This window comes from Gallinula chloropus (genome assembly GCF_964237585.1).
Source record: "Gallinula chloropus genome assembly, chromosome: 5".
NCBI classification, from domain to species: Eukaryota; Metazoa; Chordata; class Aves; order Gruiformes; family Rallidae; genus Gallinula; species Gallinula chloropus.
In genome coordinates, this window is record NC_140090.1 from 26,519,834 (window position 1) to 26,537,859 (window position 18,026).

Genomic DNA, 18,026 nt, shown 5'->3' on the forward strand with positions numbered 1-18,026 from the left:
CTGTACAATGTAGAGTATTTCTGGTACCAGGAACAGATAAGTAAGAAAACACCTCACAGGACTCTCCTCCATAAGATGATGGCTTTTTGTAAAAAAGTTCCTTCATCACTTCCTTCTGGTATTGTCATATGAAGTATATACAAATAACTACTAAGATGCCATACCACTCCTGTCCTCATCAAAATATCTTCTAAACTGACTTATTTTGTCAGGCTACTGGTTTTCAAATTCATCTAGGCTAGAGTTTAGTTTAAATAGGGAAGAGGATTTAGTTAAAAATTAATTTTACTGATGTTTAAAAAAAATAACTGTAGTGTGATACATAGTTTGCATCCAGATTTCTAAATTTCTAAGCTGGAGGCCAAACAGATGAGTATGGAGAAAGAATGGCCTTCAGGGCCTAAAGAGAAAACACACAGGAGACAATGTAGGTTTCTGAAGTTTTCCAAGTTTGCATGGGTTTTTTTGCAATCTGCCCTTTCTGACACTTTTCAGTCAGCAGTTTAGGGGAACACAGTAAGTAACAGAATCTTGCCTTTATTTCTATCCATGCAAATAAATAAATAAATTGTAAATAATAAATAAATCCTACAGTGTTGTATCTCTAACATTCCCTAAAAATAAACCCACATAATTGCATGATTCTGTTTTTACTAATCAAGGGTTTAAACCCGTTATTCAAGACAAAGCAGCACTATTTTTAAATAATATCTTGAAGTATCCTGGGCCCTTGATTTTTCTCACATAGAGTCATACTTCACAAATCAGATTACAAACAGAAAATCCCATCCCATCACCAAACCATAAAAGCCACCAATAATGAAGTCCTCTCAAAATGCAATGAAGCAGTGTATAGATCGAATATTTTGGAATATAATCCCCAATGCCAAACAGTTCAAAAGGAGTTACAGTCATATTTTAGTAGCTATATTGACATTTAAATTCAGAATATTGTTTTTCCATAAAGCAGCTCAAACTTACATGAAGTGGATATCATTTCTGCATATTATAGACCTCCATGGACCCAACTAAAGAATTACTTTTATTCTTTTCCTTCCCCTGCTTGTTAAGTACCAGACATGTTAACATAAACAGACTTCGCCAGAACTGATTACAGATCCTTTCAACCATTAGAAGTTCATACAGTTCTCCCCATAGCATGTGTTCCAGAGTGTTTATAATCCTGGTAGTTAACTGAATCATTTTCTTCCTCTCATTATATGCATATGCATACATTAAACAGTCCCAGTTCTGCTATCCTATGTAATGTTTCATCAGGTAGCTAATTTACTTCTGTTACATCAGAAGGTCTCCACTAGTCCAGTAACAGAAGTCCATGTCCAGGATCTGTTGTGTTTCACTTGTGCTGAGGCTGTATTACAAAAATGGCCCATGTCAACATGTCACAGATGGGATAGATCAGAGGGATGCACTTCACTCTTAAGAGAGAGGAAGTAATATGTTTATTGATATAAACAAAAGGGTGTAACGGTGTTTGGTAATAAACGCGACAATAATTAAGATTCAATGGTAAGGTACTCTTGATTACTTAGTGCATAGAGAACAGGGTCAGATGAATCTATCAGGGAGATCCTCCCATTGAGTCACAAGGTTCAGAAAGAATCCCCTTGCTTTCTAAACTCCTGCTCAGAGAGGAGCCCAGGTGCGGCTGGATTCAGTCTTAGTCCCAGACTCGGTCAACGGTTTATGTCTAAAGGATTATATGTACAATCAATCCTTTCACAAATGTTAGTGCACTTATTCTCCATCTGCGACAAGGAAAAGTTGCTGTATTCCCATCCTGTCTCCAGAACTGCAAATCAATACTCTCTCCTTAGTAATTAGGTTCACTTAATTATCCTACCTTTGGTCTCCGGATCATGTCTTACATGACTTCATTATTCCAGCTAAATACTAGAGTGAGTGAACTGTGTTTATAGTGCACAGTTTTTTCTGTTGGGTTTGAGGCTGGAAGAGCATTCAAGCACCACCTCTATGCCTGGCCAGCCAGTAGAGCCAAGTACTACCAGTACTGGCCAAATACCAGTGAGAGACAGCACGGAAGAAAGTAGGGGTTTCCTCCCAGAACTAAACAAGTAAATAGAAGTTGCACTAGCTGTAATTTCTGACATTGCTATGGTGAGAGTAATCACTATTCAAATACTATACAATTTGAACTTCCTAGAGAATACATGTGTAAAACCCATATTACTGCAGAAATCTAGCTACCAGATAATGTGGAATTAAAAATTTATTTCCACTGTACAAAAAAAACCCAAAACAAGTCCTGTGTTCATATCACAAAGGACTTCCAGCTGGTTCTGTGCAGACATGCTGAGATCAGCACTCTGCTCTTGCTGTTTTGGGTGGAAACTGCAAAGCAAATTCCCCAGGCCTCAGAACAGACAGCCTTTCCTTGACAAGGAGTGGGAGGGATACAGCCATCATGTGTTTGTTGACGATAGATATTAACAGAAAAGACAGCTGAATGTGCACTTCTGTGACAACAGATTACAGGACTGCTGTCCTCTGCCTCTTCAGAGGCAGATGCACACCACATTTAGACACCCAGAACACACCACAGGCCCACCGCTAAAATCTTACTTTCTCTTACAATTCTCATACCCTGCGAGGTAACTTGAGTAAGCGCACAGCCAGCCTCCCCGCTAGAGGACGAAGTGAAGATTCGGAGCGCCAGGAGGTGGCAGTGATGACTCAGGAGCAGGTCTCCTCCAGCCCTCCAACAGTTTACATTTTACAAGCAAACAAAACAATCTGTAATCTGCTGCTGCAACCACGGGGTTTTTTTTTTCCCCTCACATCTACATTCTCAGCCAAAAGAGCCTCCTAACTGCAGTGAACTTGTAAATGACTTTGTCCCTATGCCAAGCACAAAGAACAACATACAGGACCTGGTAATACATTAAGTTCTGTTTTGGAAGGCAAAGTCCAGGAAACTTCACTCAAAACTGCAATTTCAGGATCACATCCAGGTAACCAAAGGCTGAACACTTCAGTAATGTATTATTTCAGACACAGGCACGCTCTTACGTGTTTTTAGGGGATTCTTGTTTTTAACTTCATCAGTGCTCATTCGTGCCTTTCTCCAACCTTCTCTTCATCAGCTTCATGGATGAAGCACTACAAAATCCTCAGAGCCAAAGGCAGGATTCTTGTGTTTCTGGCAGCCAAAACACACCCTTCTGCAAGAATAACTTTCTAAAACGGTAATTGGTATATAGGCACGTGTTTTTCTTCTTCTGACACGCCTGCTTTTTTACATACTCGCTGTTTTCCCCACACAAGTAGTTTTCAATACTTCAAGATCTAAGCTGTACTTACTAAGCCTAGACATGTCTCCTTCAGAACAGCAATGAGATTTTACAATTCATTTTGTATATTTAGGTGTACAGCCAGTTCTGTCATCCTAGGAGTATTGCCTGCAATGGACTACCAAAACTGTTCTTTCTGCTCGGGTCTCCTCACACCAGAGCTGCATACCCAGCACTTTTTTTACAGGGATCTAGAAGCAAGGTCTCCAACAGAGACACTACCTATAATCACTGGAAATGGGGTATAATGAAAGCAGCTCCACAAATGACACCATCCAGCACAAATGGATCTTACCTAAGGGAATAAAAAAAAAAACATAACCAGAGGGAATAAGGAGCTGGGCAGCTGAAGAACTCTGCTTTCACGTATTGTTGTAGGCTGTAAGAGGTAAACTGAGAAACAGCCTCTAACTGGCACAAGCTGTATGAACAAACATGGTTTTGTAGGATGAGAACCTTGTGTCTTTGGAAACACTCAAGAACATTGGCCTTACAGTGTGTAAGAAATGAGCTTGCTTGGAGCTCTGCAAGTTCAGATTTAGTATGTAGGATGATACTAAATCATAGCCAGGGATATTTCAGCACTGTTTTCCCCTCATTCGAACTAAGCATTGCTATCTGTCATCACACACATCACTTCGTGTAGGACATTCATGCCATGAGAAGCAGGGGCTGAAGAACAAGGCACTGTAACATGATGCACGTGTTGGGCTCATTCTGACTCTGCTGCTCTGCTGGATGACTGAACAAGTCCCCAACCCACCCACTCTTCTTACCAGCTTCTGTCATCCTTCATGTTTTGAGAAGCAGGCTCTGCCTCCAGGCACACATTTAAGGACACAGACAAAACCCCTCTCAATCAAAAATAAAGCAGGGTGGGGTTTTTTTGCTCTTTACAGGCATATAACAAACCAAGGCTCCACAGCAAGAGCTTGGAGACACTGGTTTTTTATTTCTTTAGTACCTTAATGGCAATGCTAGGTTAGTACCAGTGTCTAGCACAGATGGATTTTGAACGTCTAGTGCGCCCGATTTCCAGTTACATGTTCTGAGAATAGGGAGAAGCGATGGATGGCCTACTCTGTATCTACACTGACTTAAAGCCTCCACACTAAAACTGAAGTACTGCCTGTAGCTTGTGTATTTTCACATAGGGCAGCAAAGGACTCAAACTGAAACCTTACAGCCTAGGCTGAGATGGTGAATCTCAACATTTATTTTTTTTTTAAATAGACAACAATACTAAGTCAAGGCAGTAGTGGGGAAGTTGACCAATGACTCATAACCAGCAGTTACATCAATGGAATACACATGCAATTGCCATTTGAGTTTCTAATACTAACAACTTCAGTACCAACCACCTCAAAGTCTTGTTCTTTACTAGCTGTTGGCAGTCACATTTGTAAGTATTGGTGGAATGCTGTTCTGATAACCCTGCATTCGAGCTTTTCAACTTCATTCCAGAAGCTCAAGTCCCAGCACTCAAAGCAGTACAAGGCAGCACTACCCTGAACTGAGCGTCGCACCTTTTGCCTTGCTCACACCACAGTAGGACAGCTGCTGATGCAGTTCCATACTGCAACAGGTAAGAGAACTCAAACTCACCTGGCAAAAGTGGTGATGGCCCAGAATATAGGTAAAATCCTAACTTTTAGATTTTACTTTTATAGTCTAGGAACAAACAAGTCCCATTCCCAGAACTAACCACACATTGTTAGCTTAAGAGAGGAGGTTACTATGTACCAGGTTAGTATCAAGCAATCAAGACATGCCATTAATTTTCAGACCTCCTTGGGTTTTCTCTTTATCTAGTCCACTTAAGGGAAGACTGTGGAAATACCTGGATATTTTTCCTGAGGAACATGTTCTACGTCTTGAAAGAGCTGGGCCATGGCACTGCCACCTTCTGCTGGAGAAAACTGTCTCCCTGGCTCACACACCACTGCGTGTTGAAAAGCAACTGAGGAAAAGGTGGGAGAAGTGCAGGAAAAGTTATTTGCCTACTCTACTGTATGCAAAGCTGGCAACCTCCAACACAGCAACTGCTGCAGAGCAAGCAGAAGGCTTGGCCTCTGATCAAGAAAATGGGATGCTGCGACACCTAACTGCTCCACCACATGGAACAGACTCAAGTATGTATTTCAGTCACTTTATTTGTATCTACATACATTACACACTTTGATTCTCCAGGTAGTCAAGGCAGTTATTCTCAAATAGTTTAGTATAGCAATTTTATAAAATACAATTGAACCAAGGTAGATTAGAAATACATACATTATGGTACATTAAGTGCTTTGAATAATCATAGTCTGGCCACCTGCTAGTGAGCAACTCATTTGGTTGTGGTCATTCTCAGAGAGTCTACTCCACAGTTAACTCCCCTGAGCCCAACAGAGCTACTTAACCAGCAAGAGTCCCTCATGTGCTTTTGGGGGACAGAACACATCACTGGGCCACTACAAGGCATTCTGCTGTCTGCACAGTGATTCAATGCAAGTCATCACTTCTGACTGGGACAAGGCTTCAACACTTGTCACAAGGCCTCAGATCAGAACAACAGAAGAAAAAGAGCCATTGTGGCTCTGAAGTAATGCAGTCTTCATGTTTACAACTGGGATTTGCTTACACACACACACGTGATAAACCTGTCTTATAAAGAAATAAAAAAAACCCTCTGATCATAGGGCTCATGTACCCTAGGACATCCTGAGGCATGCTGCAGGGACACAGACCTAACACAGCCCAAGGAGCTCTCAAAGATCTCTTCTGCATGAAGTATTGCTCTCCTTTTGAGAAAGTCAGCTTTGGGGCGAGTGAAATGCCAGGACAATTCTTATTCTGAAAAGGAAACACTTGAGGAGACCTAATCAACTGCTGGGATTTCAACTAGAAAATCTTACAGCTTTTTTGTCACACAGCACCCAAAGATGTCTCAATTCCAGTTGATAGTGCAGCTATTGGGTTACCCATGACCATTAACTCCAGTTTGCTCAGTCACATCCTGTTAGGTGTTGATGCCAGCTCAAGATCACTCCTGCAAAACTCTCCAACTGCTGTGACTTCAGCCCAAGGAGGTCACAATTCACGTCTGGGCTCTCTGTTCACAGGCTGCAAAAACCAGCTAGGCAGTGGCAGGTTCTCTCACTTTCAGTGCTGAAGGCCTCATGTTGTCATGTACAGGCAAATATTAGCTACAGTCAGATGATCATGTTGCAGACACACATCACTGTGGTGAGGGTTACTGGTGACAGGACAGGGCTAGTGCATCACAGCTCTACATAAGCCTGGGTCAGATGCCATGACACCGCCCATATTTATGCTCCATCAACCAGTCCACATACTGAAAAAGGTGGAAAATAACATAATCTTTAACTGAGACTGGAACAGATTCTGACTGCACAGCACAGTCTTTCACATCAATGGACCAAGAGAGAAGGTAGAAGCCACAGGAGTGAGAGTTGCAGTGAGCTGACAGGACTAGATGGCTCCTCACCACACAAGGTCCCACACACAGCTAGACATGCTGGCAGCACATTTCAACACGGATGGCAAGATGTATCCCAGAGGTGGTCAGCTGTACTGAGGCACCGTGCTGGACTGAAGAGATGCTGGGTCATAGGCAGCAAGTGCCAGCTTTCCACAACATACATAACTGGAGCCCTCAATGCTCAACCCTGGAAACAACCATTACACTGTACAGAGGAAGTGAGAATACTTTTGTTTCTGCTGCTTCAAGGTCAGACTTTTTGCTCATCCTCCATTAGGGCTTTGCAGCAGGGTTGAAAAGACTCTTCCAATACAAATGACTTGCCTCCCAGCAGCTCAGACCTGAGCTGCATTGATAGGTTTTGGAACCAAACAGTTCAGTTCTTGCTGCTGGCATTTTCTTTTCTCAATGCTGCCCCATTGTCACTCCTGAACAGAGGCACCACCATCTGCTGCAGAAGAAAATACTGAACACAGGAAGTAACAAAATGCACATTTCAATCCATCATTACAATGAAGATGTTGCTTTACCAGCCAACTGATCAGGATGAGTAAGTGGTCATAAAGAGATATATTGTCCATGTCTATTTGAAGCGTTTCCATCAAAGACTGGAAACCAAAGGACAGTATTCTTGTCTCTCAAATTCATAAAAAGCCTCTTCAGTTACTGGCCTATATTATAATGAAGTTAAAAAGTAAACTCATCACCTACAAAAACCAGGTAAAAATTAATAAAAAAGGAAAGAAGTGCTTATTGTCATAACAGATTCACAGATCTCTGCATATCATATCCATTGTACAAGGTACCTGTTAACTCAGGTTTTTCTTTTTACAGAAAAAGATGACTACATTCATCTCAGTGGTGCAAAAAATAATCGAATACTGATGAAGAGACAGTTTTTCCTTGCAACTGCAGAGTGTGATGAGATCTGTATGCTCACTCTCATCAGCATGTCATAGATGCAAGAAAAACACTCTCCTGGCAAAGTTTCACCATGAGGTAAATGCACTGTTTGAAAGTCCCAGGGAACTAAGATGGATTTGAAGTGATCTGGCCAGGAATGATGGTTTCATTAAGGAGAAAGTTGTCACTCTAAGGCAGTGTACTTCATTTTGTCTGCCAGCTTAGTGTATTGTGCTAAGGAAGGGGTTAATCAGCTTCACAGTCATAACTAATCAAGTCTTGTTAAATTAAAGGTTATCTTTTTTTAGTTACTCACTTCCAGCAACTTGGGCAACAAACAGGTCAAAGTACTGTTTAGGACTGAAGGGGTATCTTTTGGGGTTTGCATCTTTATGGAATTCAGATAGAATGACACTGTGACAGATAAAGACAGAGTTGTACTGCAGCAATATAACTTAAAAGATGTAGTGATATGGCATTACAGCTGTGGAGCTGCCTTAAAATTAAAATACTGTTTATAGAACCTAGGAAAAAAAATTAAGCTACATAACATAATCAGAACAAGTTATTCATGGCTCCCAACCAGGTCAACTACAGACCACTACAACAACAGCACAGCTCGGGAACTAACTTCATTCTTCTCTCATCCACCCTCAGACAGGAGTAGGGGTTATTTCACATTTGCAGTACCACTCATCCAGTACAAAACCACGAGCTGCTCATATTCAACGCCACTCAGGCAGTGCAAGACTTAGAGATCACATACTTCTACACCATCATGAAGTGGATAGTATCCGTTTCAGTGCTCTTATATGGAGATAGCATCACCTTCCTTGCTGACAGAGGGAATGTCTTACCAACATTGTTCAGTGGTACCCTACAGCTCAAGATTCTTAGTGAGGCTGGTTCACTCCTCAGCCTCCAAGAGGAGGATTAAAGTGCAACAAGCAGATTTCATACTTCACAACGTGACACACGTGGTCAGTGTAGACATGGAACTGCAATCCTCTTGCTTACTGCTAGACAGACCACAGGAAGAGAGTGGCCTGTAGTGTCATTGTCCTCTTGTGCTTTCCCAATATGGGCTTTAGCTTAGCAATTCAGGCCCAGTCCTGTCCAGTGGTCTGGCACCATCAGGAAATACTTGTCCATAGCTTCACAAAACCTGGTCCGGTACAGTTCTGGAGAGACCACAGTTGGCATCTTACCTAATGTGTAAGAGTCAAGAGCAGTTAGAAATGGGCTAAAGAATATACCACAGTACAGACAGATGCCTCATGAGAGTACAACACCAGACAGCATAACGATGGCACACTGTACATGAAAGGTCTTAGAACCAACAAGCATCATCAGCTGCCCTTCTTTCATTTTGATTTTAAACATTTAGGAGAGAAGATGATCAAGGTCTGGACCCCAGCACTGAATTTTTCTCTTCTGCTGCCTTGCAGTCTTTGGTTTTATAGCAGAGATGCTAATTTCTCCCATTAAGAATTGCACTCTACAGACATGCTCTTCTCCAGATACCTGAAGAGTGGGACATCAAGTGTTTACCTCCCCTGCTCGTTCCAGCCCTCCTACTAACATGTAGCCAACATTAGACAATGCTGCATAAAAGGTACTCTACTCACTTCCACAAAGGGAACTCCTCAACTTCTCAAAGTACAGGTAGAAGTCAATTATTTGATAAGGATTCTCTGCACTAACAGCTCAGAGTTTATCTGATTTTCTGGACTCAGGAAACATCTTCTGAAACCATGCAGCAATGTTTTTTGCTAGTAAGTCTGTATGGATGACGATGTTTGTATGCAAGTAGTTGGTAAATAAGTGTCCTGGTTTCGGCTAGGATGGAGTTAATTTCTTTTCTAATAGTGGATAGAATGCAGCGTTTGGGAGTTAGGATGAAAGCAAGGACTTTTGCAGTTGTTCATATTTCCCTACTAACGAGAAAGGAGGGGATGCAGCCAGGACAGGTGACCCGAACTGGCCAAAGGGGGTATTCCATGCCAATTGTGTCATGCTCAGCATAAAGAGGGGCTGGTGGGAGGAGGAGCAGGTGACTCCAGGACACAGGTTTTGGGGGATGGTCCGGTTCCGGGACGGCTCTGGGCTGCACGGCCTGAGTTGTGGGTTTGGTGAGAAACTGCATTGTGTAGCACCAGTTTCATATATGTTTTGCTCTAAAGTCCTGTTATCGTTTTTATATCTCTCTTTCTGCTATTCTAGTAAACTATCCTTATCCCAACCCGTGGGGTTTTGGGTTTTTTCCTTCGCCATCCCTTCCCTCCCCACCACCAACTTCCCCCACCTTTTCCTTTTAAAGGACAAGCAACTGCGTGGTGATTGGCTCTCAGCTGGAGCAAAACCACAACAATAAAAAACAGGACAGTCTCATAAGTAGATGCTCTTTACCCCATTCACAGGAATTCTAGGAAGAGGTCATTCATGGAGGCAGATCAACATACTAAATTTTTCTGAAACTTGTTATTCCTTCCCCTGTTCTGGACAACTCAATCTAGTATTGAAAATCTGCACAGCAGGGAAGTTGTGGCTTTATTGGCACAGTTATTGGAAGCTTCCAGGTAACACGTAAACAGGATCAGAAGTTCTGTTGTCATTCTAGACTTACCTTGTCCTCCCAAGATGCCAGTTGACTTCACCACCATTTCAAGCTTTTTGTCCCAGGTAAAAGTGCGGATATAATCTGTTGCAATAAAAAGACAAAAATATCCATAAACAAAATATCCTGTCTGCAATGACCCAAGTAGCACTGTTCTAAAACTTATTTCCTCCCAAGTAGTTTCCACAACTTCCCTGCAGCAGCTAACAACTTGGACACCTATCCACTCAAGCCAGTAGTAATATTTCTCATCACTGCAGCCACCTACAGAATTAACACCACAGCAAAACACTTTTTACTCCAAGATATGGAGGACTGGAAACACCACCAGGGAACTTGACTGGAAGAGGAGGCTGCAACAAGAAGACTTGGAATTGTCTCCAAACCCTCTTCAGAGAAAGCATCCTCAGTCCTTACAGCACACGAACATTTTGGACTGCAAAGCTGAGCCTGCAGTAAGTCAAGTTTTTTGTTGCTTGGTATCATCACCTAAAAATTTAACTACAGCTGTAATTATACAATTTTGAATTTACTGTTTCTGGTTTCACAAAAGGCCACCATAGATATTTATGTATTTCACCTCAGATATTCTTTACACAGAACTCATCCAGACCTGCCAATCTTAAGACTTACCTATTTATCTGATTATTCTTTGAAAATGGTCCCTTAAGAGTGCCTTGGGACTGCCATCATCAGTGTGTGCACTAACAAACGCCACTTCACACCCCAAGGCCCAGAGACCCACACAACATGGCCTTCAAAGCCTTCACTGCTCCTCACAGACCAAAGTTACTTGTTCCCTGCATCACATTAGGATCTAAAATAGCTAGAGACTCTGACCTCAGATTCAAACTCAGTCCAGTCTAGTGGTTTTTAGTTCAGCTGCCACCACGACAAATCTAGCTCGAGTACTTTCTAAGTTCTTAGGGTATCATTTAGAAACCATTGTGATAGCCTGATACAGTAAGCATGTACTCTCTTCTTGAATATTTGGGTTAAACAAGCTCCTTTAGATCACAAACAGCTGTTCTCACCACAGCGACGGAACTGTTAGCTTTAAACATCATCAGGATATTCTCTTTCTATATGGACAGCAGAAAGCCACACATACAGAAAGGGCAGTCTCATCCCATTACCCAGCTATTAAAGAATCTACAGAACTAGAAAGTAGTAACAACTTGCAGCTCTTTGTATCTGGGACTTCAGTTGTCAACTAGACATGTTATCAGGACAGCTTTCAAACTTTATTAGGAAATAACTCAAAAAGAATATGCCAGAACTCCTGGCTTAAGGTCTCATCTGGAAGCATCTCTGAGGTACCTTCTGAGGTAGGTTTCAAGAGCATCTCATTTCCAAGAGTCGCTTCCACATCCTGCAAAATGGCTTCATTTCCAAGTCTTTTGCACAATATGAGTTTTCCTGCCTAAAAATGAGGCTCTGTTTCCCAGTCACAAGTCAGAGGGTGTAGGGAGGTAATTACTGTGTTGCCACTCATTATCCAGGTCAGACTTCATGACCACAAGTAATATCATGATGCTTAACTTCCCTCTTTCATCCCTACCAATATTGTTTCTCTTTAGGTCCCCTTCATAGAAGTTACAATTCAGATGTCTATGCAAACATCGCTGAACCTAACTTTTAAAGATCAAGCACCTAGAAGTCTACAAATAGCTTTCCCTACTTTAACTAGAAGGAGTTCAAGGCCAGGTTGGACAGGGGTTTGGGCAAATTGGTCTAGTGAAGGGCATCCCTACCCACAGTACGTGGGTTGGAACTACATGATCTTTGAGGACCCTTCCAACCCAAACCATTCTATGACTCTATGATTCTATGAGCTGGAGTCCAAGTGTAGGTTAAACACCAACTTGGCTGCTTTTTCACTACCAGTGTGGCCTCCTCCATGTATTCTTATTAACACAAACGCTAATACAAGCCCATACAAGAGCTAGAGAGAATTCCTGCCTCCGCTTTGCATATCCATGAGAGGATAGGGTGGTATTCCATCAGGGAGAATACAAGCTTTCCTGACACACATCTCTGGTGGTGATGGTGCAGCTTTAAGAGTACTATAAAGAACTAAACCAGAAGAAAGCAGTTTCACCAACTGAAAGCAAGAAAATACAAGTAGTAACTTACCAATGATCCCAACCACCAGCTCATTGTTGGTATCATCACGACCCACCAGCAGGGAATAGTCGATGATGAGGTGGCTGGAGAGGAACTGGGAATCACTGTGTATGGAAGCTCTCAGCACAGCCTTGCAATGGGAACGGATGTACAGAGGATTATCCCGGACCATCTTAAGAAGGTTCTCATCCAGCAGGACTACATCACAGCTTTCCTTGCCTGTATCTGTTTTAACATTTCTATTCCGGAGGGAGCCCTTCAAGTCAAAAACCTGCAAATGCAAACCAGCACTATGTTGTTCTGCAGGGTTAGAGACTTCAACACCGAACTGCAGTGTTTGAAAAAGCAATCTCTGCAGAAAGAACAGAGTTAACAAAAAATACCTTCACACCACAAAACCTCAAGTTTCCCAAGAGGACAGTAGCAACTAAGCCTACAATTGAAAAATTTTAGACAAGTTTTCATCAATGTTTAGCCTAATTTAAGAGAACATCCTTGATTCAGCTAGGACAGAATTAATCTTAAGTTAAATTCATTTCTTTAAAAGTTAAAATTTTAATAGGGTGCTCCTATTTTTATATTGTACAGGGAAACTCAGTTTTGCTGCCAGCTCCTACAGACTGAAATGCTGACAAAAGTAAATCCACTAAAGAGGGACAAGGGTGTTGCATGAAGCACTGTTTAACATCTGCTGGCAAGGCAAGAGACAGATGATCCTTAGACTGGAAAGCATCTCTGGAGGTCTCCAGTCCAATGCCCTGCTTGAAGCAGCTACCATTAGAGAAGGTTTGGCCAAACCCTGTTCAGTCAAAATTTGACTAACTTTAGTGTACAGTCTTTGGGTCTCTGTTCTGGTGGATGATCACCCTTCACAATTTAAAAGACAGAGAAACAAAAAGAAAACCCACAACATTCTTTCATCTATCTAGAATGCCCTCAGTTCACTTCCTCCCATGAAGACCCACTGTTTGAGGTCAGGCATTAGGAGGAAAGATAGAAAGAAGTGATACTATCTAGTTTTAGAAGCGACATTTGTGTGAACTGCCTCTTCAGCATCAGCTCTGTACTTGAAGAGAATTTTCTCCCCATTGAATTTAAGGTCTTCCAATTTACCGCCTCATGAAAGTCATTTTTCCTTTACTAAGAGCAAAGCTGAACTCAAAACCTTGTCCCCCACACGAAATGGTTCAGAGACAACAGCAGGTTCAAAGCACTGTTAGTTTTCCCCCCACTACACAGTAGCTCACCATCTCTCTCTTCTAAACTCTCCTTCTATACAAGGTCTTCTGTAATAGGAGTAAGTTCTTCTAAAAACTTTGCAAAAAAGGCTTCAGATCTTCAAAATTAGATTGGCAATACTTTCTCTCAGACACAGGAGATGCAGGGACAAATAAAGCTTCTAGAAGCTGAAGCCTGCACTATCTGATTTAGCTGATAGAGGCATCAAGTTACCAAGGATCATGTAAAAAGGAAACAGGCACCAACTGTCATCCTCAAGCAGTGTGAGATACAGACAGCACACACAAAGCTGCAAGTTACTGAGACAGCTACTGGTAACCCTGCTCTTGCTCCCAGTCAGAACTGCCCTGCAAAGGAACAGAGCACTTGGTTCTTACCTGAGCCATTTTCCTGCCATAGAAAAGGTTTTCCATGACAAGAAGATCCAGCTTCTTTTCAGTGTTGTTCTGAGAGTTCTTGTATCCTATTCGATATACCCCAAGGATTTTGGCCAGTGCTGTGGGCTTCTGATGAAGAGAAGACATAAGGAAAGATAGAGCTGCATACAGGCTATCAGCAATCAAATACTAGAGGCACCACTGTTGTATCTGACTGGGTATTACAGCTTATAAGCTCTAGCACAATTCCCACTTTTCATCTTAAAACCACATTATTAGTACAACTCATACTCTCTGACATTTACTTCGAAGTGATAACAAAAAGTGTTACTATCCTGTAAAACATAAAACACTGCCTACAGTAGAAGGGACTTTTTTTTTAAATTACCTTCTGCTGAACTGCATTAATGATGTAAGTGAAGTAGTGTGGAGCAAAGTCAAGGAACGACTGGACTTCTAGACGAGGCATCTGCTTCAAGATGAATCTATCATCTGTTTTAACATCAGAAACAACTGGGTTACATAAAGTGATGTATTCTTTGCAAGTTCTTTAGGACTGTTGTAATGCTGAAGTGGTTTGCAAAACTGAAGGACTACAATCCTCTTAAATCTTTAGCTACAGAAGCTCATTTCTAGAAACTCCTTTACTTCATATAGTCTGAATTTCAGCTGTTCTGGATTTCAGTCTTCTAGCAAATCACAGAGAAACAACTGCCTTAGATTAATGCTCTCATCCAAGACTTGGTTTAAGTAGGGGCCTTGAATCAGCCACATCTTTAAAAAGAAAATAACCCTATAAATCAACTATAGCCTGTGGGATTATAAGAAAACTTGTGTCTTTAACAACCAGTGTTCCTTAAATTATACTCAAGATGAAGCCTGCCTAATAGAGCACAACCCTTCTGCTCAACTGGACTTCCTAGCTGCTGCTAGTGAAGCACAGAACTACAGCTTGTTCTCCTGCGCACAGAGACAAAAAGATCTGGTATTAAAGACCCCAGAACAACTTATTTTCCATTCTGAGTGGCCACTTCAGTCAGCAACCCTATGGCTAGAAGTAATCTGGGACTGACATGCTAACCACCACCCACCACAAGTAGCACTCTCTAGTTACGAAGGGGGAAGAAGTGGCATTTACCCTCCGTCACGTAGAACGCAGCCCCAGATTTGCCACCTCGTGCCTGCCAGGGCATGGAGTGTGAGAGTGATCGGATGAAGTCCTCTTCACTGCTCCCCAGTATCACTTCACGCATCCTGTGAAACTCGCCAGCGTAATAAATCCGGCAGTAGAACTTGGCATTCGGATCTGAAAACTCTGCAAAAAAACCCAGATCTTCCTCGGTAACAGCAGCAACACTCACTGACTGCCTGAGACACACTTACAGATTTTATCAGTGTCTAGAAGACATCCCTTAAAACATCCCTCCCTCACACCTCCTGTACCTTGGAAGTTTAAACTAACAGGATTTAAACTGAAATCTTAGTCAACCCCCCCTTAGGTTAGCTCATAGCATATGCCATGGGAAAAAGATAAATTTAAAAAAGAAGCACACAAAAAAAGTTTTATGGGGTATTTTTGTGACAGAGATTGGTTACAGTAAGTAACAATTGCATTGCTCCATTCTTGATTTATTTTTCCTTCCTGACCAATACAGATAAAAAGATAATTATTATTAACTTCAGGATTCCCCTTACATTTGCATGAAAAGAGGAGTTTTCAGCTAAGACTTCACATTGCTATTATTTACAACTACTCACGGAGTTCCACGTGGGGATTCACCAGCTGTTTCTTCTGTCCATCTCCTCCATCTACATCATCTGAGGGGATAAAGGGACCAGTCAGGGTTGACCATTATTAAAGATGGGTAAGATACTACTTGTAAACTCACGTTACAAAGAAATATTTTCTTCTTTTCAAGAATACAGAAGGAACTATACAGAAGGAATTGAGAGATACAGCTCTAATTATATGCTAAAAAACATATGCTAGAAGGGCATGACTGTTCATGGGAAACAAGTACAACTTCTTTGTTTTCTCTTCATTCATATTCCATGAGCTGAAACAATGGAAGTGAGGAAGAGAGACTAGGCTGCTTAGAGTCAACTCATTCCAAAGGCATTCGGGCCCAGACTACTCAGTGTCCCTGTAGCTTCTGAGGCTTGAAAGACCCTACTTCCTTTCCCATAAAGCAAAATAATGTCTTTATGAGAAACCTACATTTGATGCTCAAATCATTCATTTTGCAGTGCAAGTGGAATAATCTTGGACTGGTGAAAAAGTATGAAGAGTGCAATCTGAGCCTTGCAAGTATGAGTGAGGTTTGGGAGGAAGTAACAGTCCCAAACAGCAGATGGACTCAACAGTCTCTTACCTTGAGGCTCTGTTCCTTGGTTTTCTGCTCCCTCTTTGCCCATCTGTCCAACCTGGTAGTAGGCACTGTCAGCACCACGCAAAGTCTCTTTCTTCTGAGAGGAGAGGTCTGGGCTCTTCCCTCCCGTGCCACGGAAGAAAGACAAGACACTAGATGGTTTCTTTGCTGCAGTGAAAAGGAATAAAGGAGTTTGCCATGGCATTTCCACAGGCAGTTTAACAAAACCATGACTCATAGAACAATGAATAAAGAATTCCCTTAACTGGATGGATTATATCATCCAACTCAACTCATTTGCCACCCTTGAGACAACCAAGGTCCATCAAGTTGGCAGACAGTGTTCTGAGTAGCATTCTGGAATGTTGAGTTACTTATGCTTGGTCTGTGTTTTTAAGTAACTTTAACATAAGAACTTCTCCATTTCAAAATATTTCAACTGCCATCTTTTTAAAGAAGGCAGTGCCAAAAGAGGTCAGAACATATTGTGGGCATCATACCCAGCTGAACAGGCTAGACTCAAGAACAACCCAAGGTCTGCTACATTGTAACATTAAATCAGAGAATAATAGTCTGATCTTGTAAGAATCAGAGAAAGCCATATTGGGCACAGATTTCAAAAGCCACACACACGTTCTACATCAAGTCAACTCTAAGACTAATCATAATTTCAGCTCAGAATGTACTTTCTTTGTCCTATCTTAACTATCATAAGAGCTCTAACCCAGGTTACATAGAATCAAGTCTGACTAGCATCACAGATATGATTTTGGCAAAACAGTCTTACTCTGTTCTGGTTCTGTGTTGCGATTTGAAGGACCCATGTTAGCCTCAGGCAGGCGTACAGGGCTACTACTCTTTGGTTTGTTGTCTGACATGCTGAAAGGAGAAAGACCAAAAAGAAGTCATGAGCCCAACAAATACTGCCATTCAAAACACTATTACTTTACTCCTGTATATTTATTTCTCCTCCACGTCTAACACTATGCACTGCTTAAGTACAGTTTAAACTGTACAGTTTAAACTGCTCTTGTACAGTTTAAAGTTGTAATAGTGTGAGACACTCAATAGTTGTCCTCCTTCACAGCCCCCCCTCCCAAATCCTCCCCCAAGAAAAACCTCCCAGGGCTCCACAGCAACAGTTCCATCACCACAGGAAAGGCAAGCAGGCCCAGTAATCCCTGGCACACACACAGTTAAGTGATCAGGTGATAGAGCCAGTGGAGTCCCCAGCATTAAACGGAAACCCATATACTGCAAATACGCATTGGTTACATGGAATGCATCAGGGTCCATCAGAAAGCAGAGATCTTAAGAAGCATATTTTTAGGCTCCTTTCTCATCCTGTTTTCAGCTTAGTCCCTACAAGCACTGTGTGTTTGCTCTATGTACTGGAAGTCCTGCATGTAACCTGTTCAGCTGTAGTCCTTCTTCAGAGCTGTTCTTCAGAGATACTTTGGACAACTCATCCAGGGCATTTCTGTACTCCTTGCAACTGAGGGAGAAAGGAAAATAAATGAGAGAGTCAGCTGTTCCCTGGTAGACTCTGTAACACCAACCCAAAGATTCAGTTCA

General features: G+C 41.8%; 1 protein-coding gene across 1 annotated transcript in view; it reads right to left on the reverse strand.

Moving 5' to 3' along the window:
• Positions 1-8,346: 8,346 nt before the first annotated feature.
• Positions 8,347-18,026, reverse strand: part of PIKFYVE (phosphoinositide kinase, FYVE-type zinc finger containing) — a gene marked incomplete at both ends in the record, with an annotated part of 60,469 nt that continues 50,789 nt past the window's right edge. Inside the window, 10 exons of the mRNA XM_084265055.1 lie at positions 8,347-8,930; positions 10,349-10,423; positions 12,476-12,737; positions 14,083-14,211; positions 14,471-14,574; positions 15,221-15,397; positions 15,841-15,900; positions 16,455-16,619; positions 17,239-17,330; positions 17,863-17,946. Of these exons, the coding sequence (XP_084121181.1) occupies positions 8,815-8,930; positions 10,349-10,423; positions 12,476-12,737; positions 14,083-14,211; positions 14,471-14,574; positions 15,221-15,397; positions 15,841-15,900; positions 16,455-16,619; positions 17,239-17,330; positions 17,863-17,946 (1,264 nt within the window). The remainder of the gene's footprint in view (positions 8,931-10,348; positions 10,424-12,475; positions 12,738-14,082; positions 14,212-14,470; positions 14,575-15,220; positions 15,398-15,840; positions 15,901-16,454; positions 16,620-17,238; positions 17,331-17,862; positions 17,947-18,026) is intronic.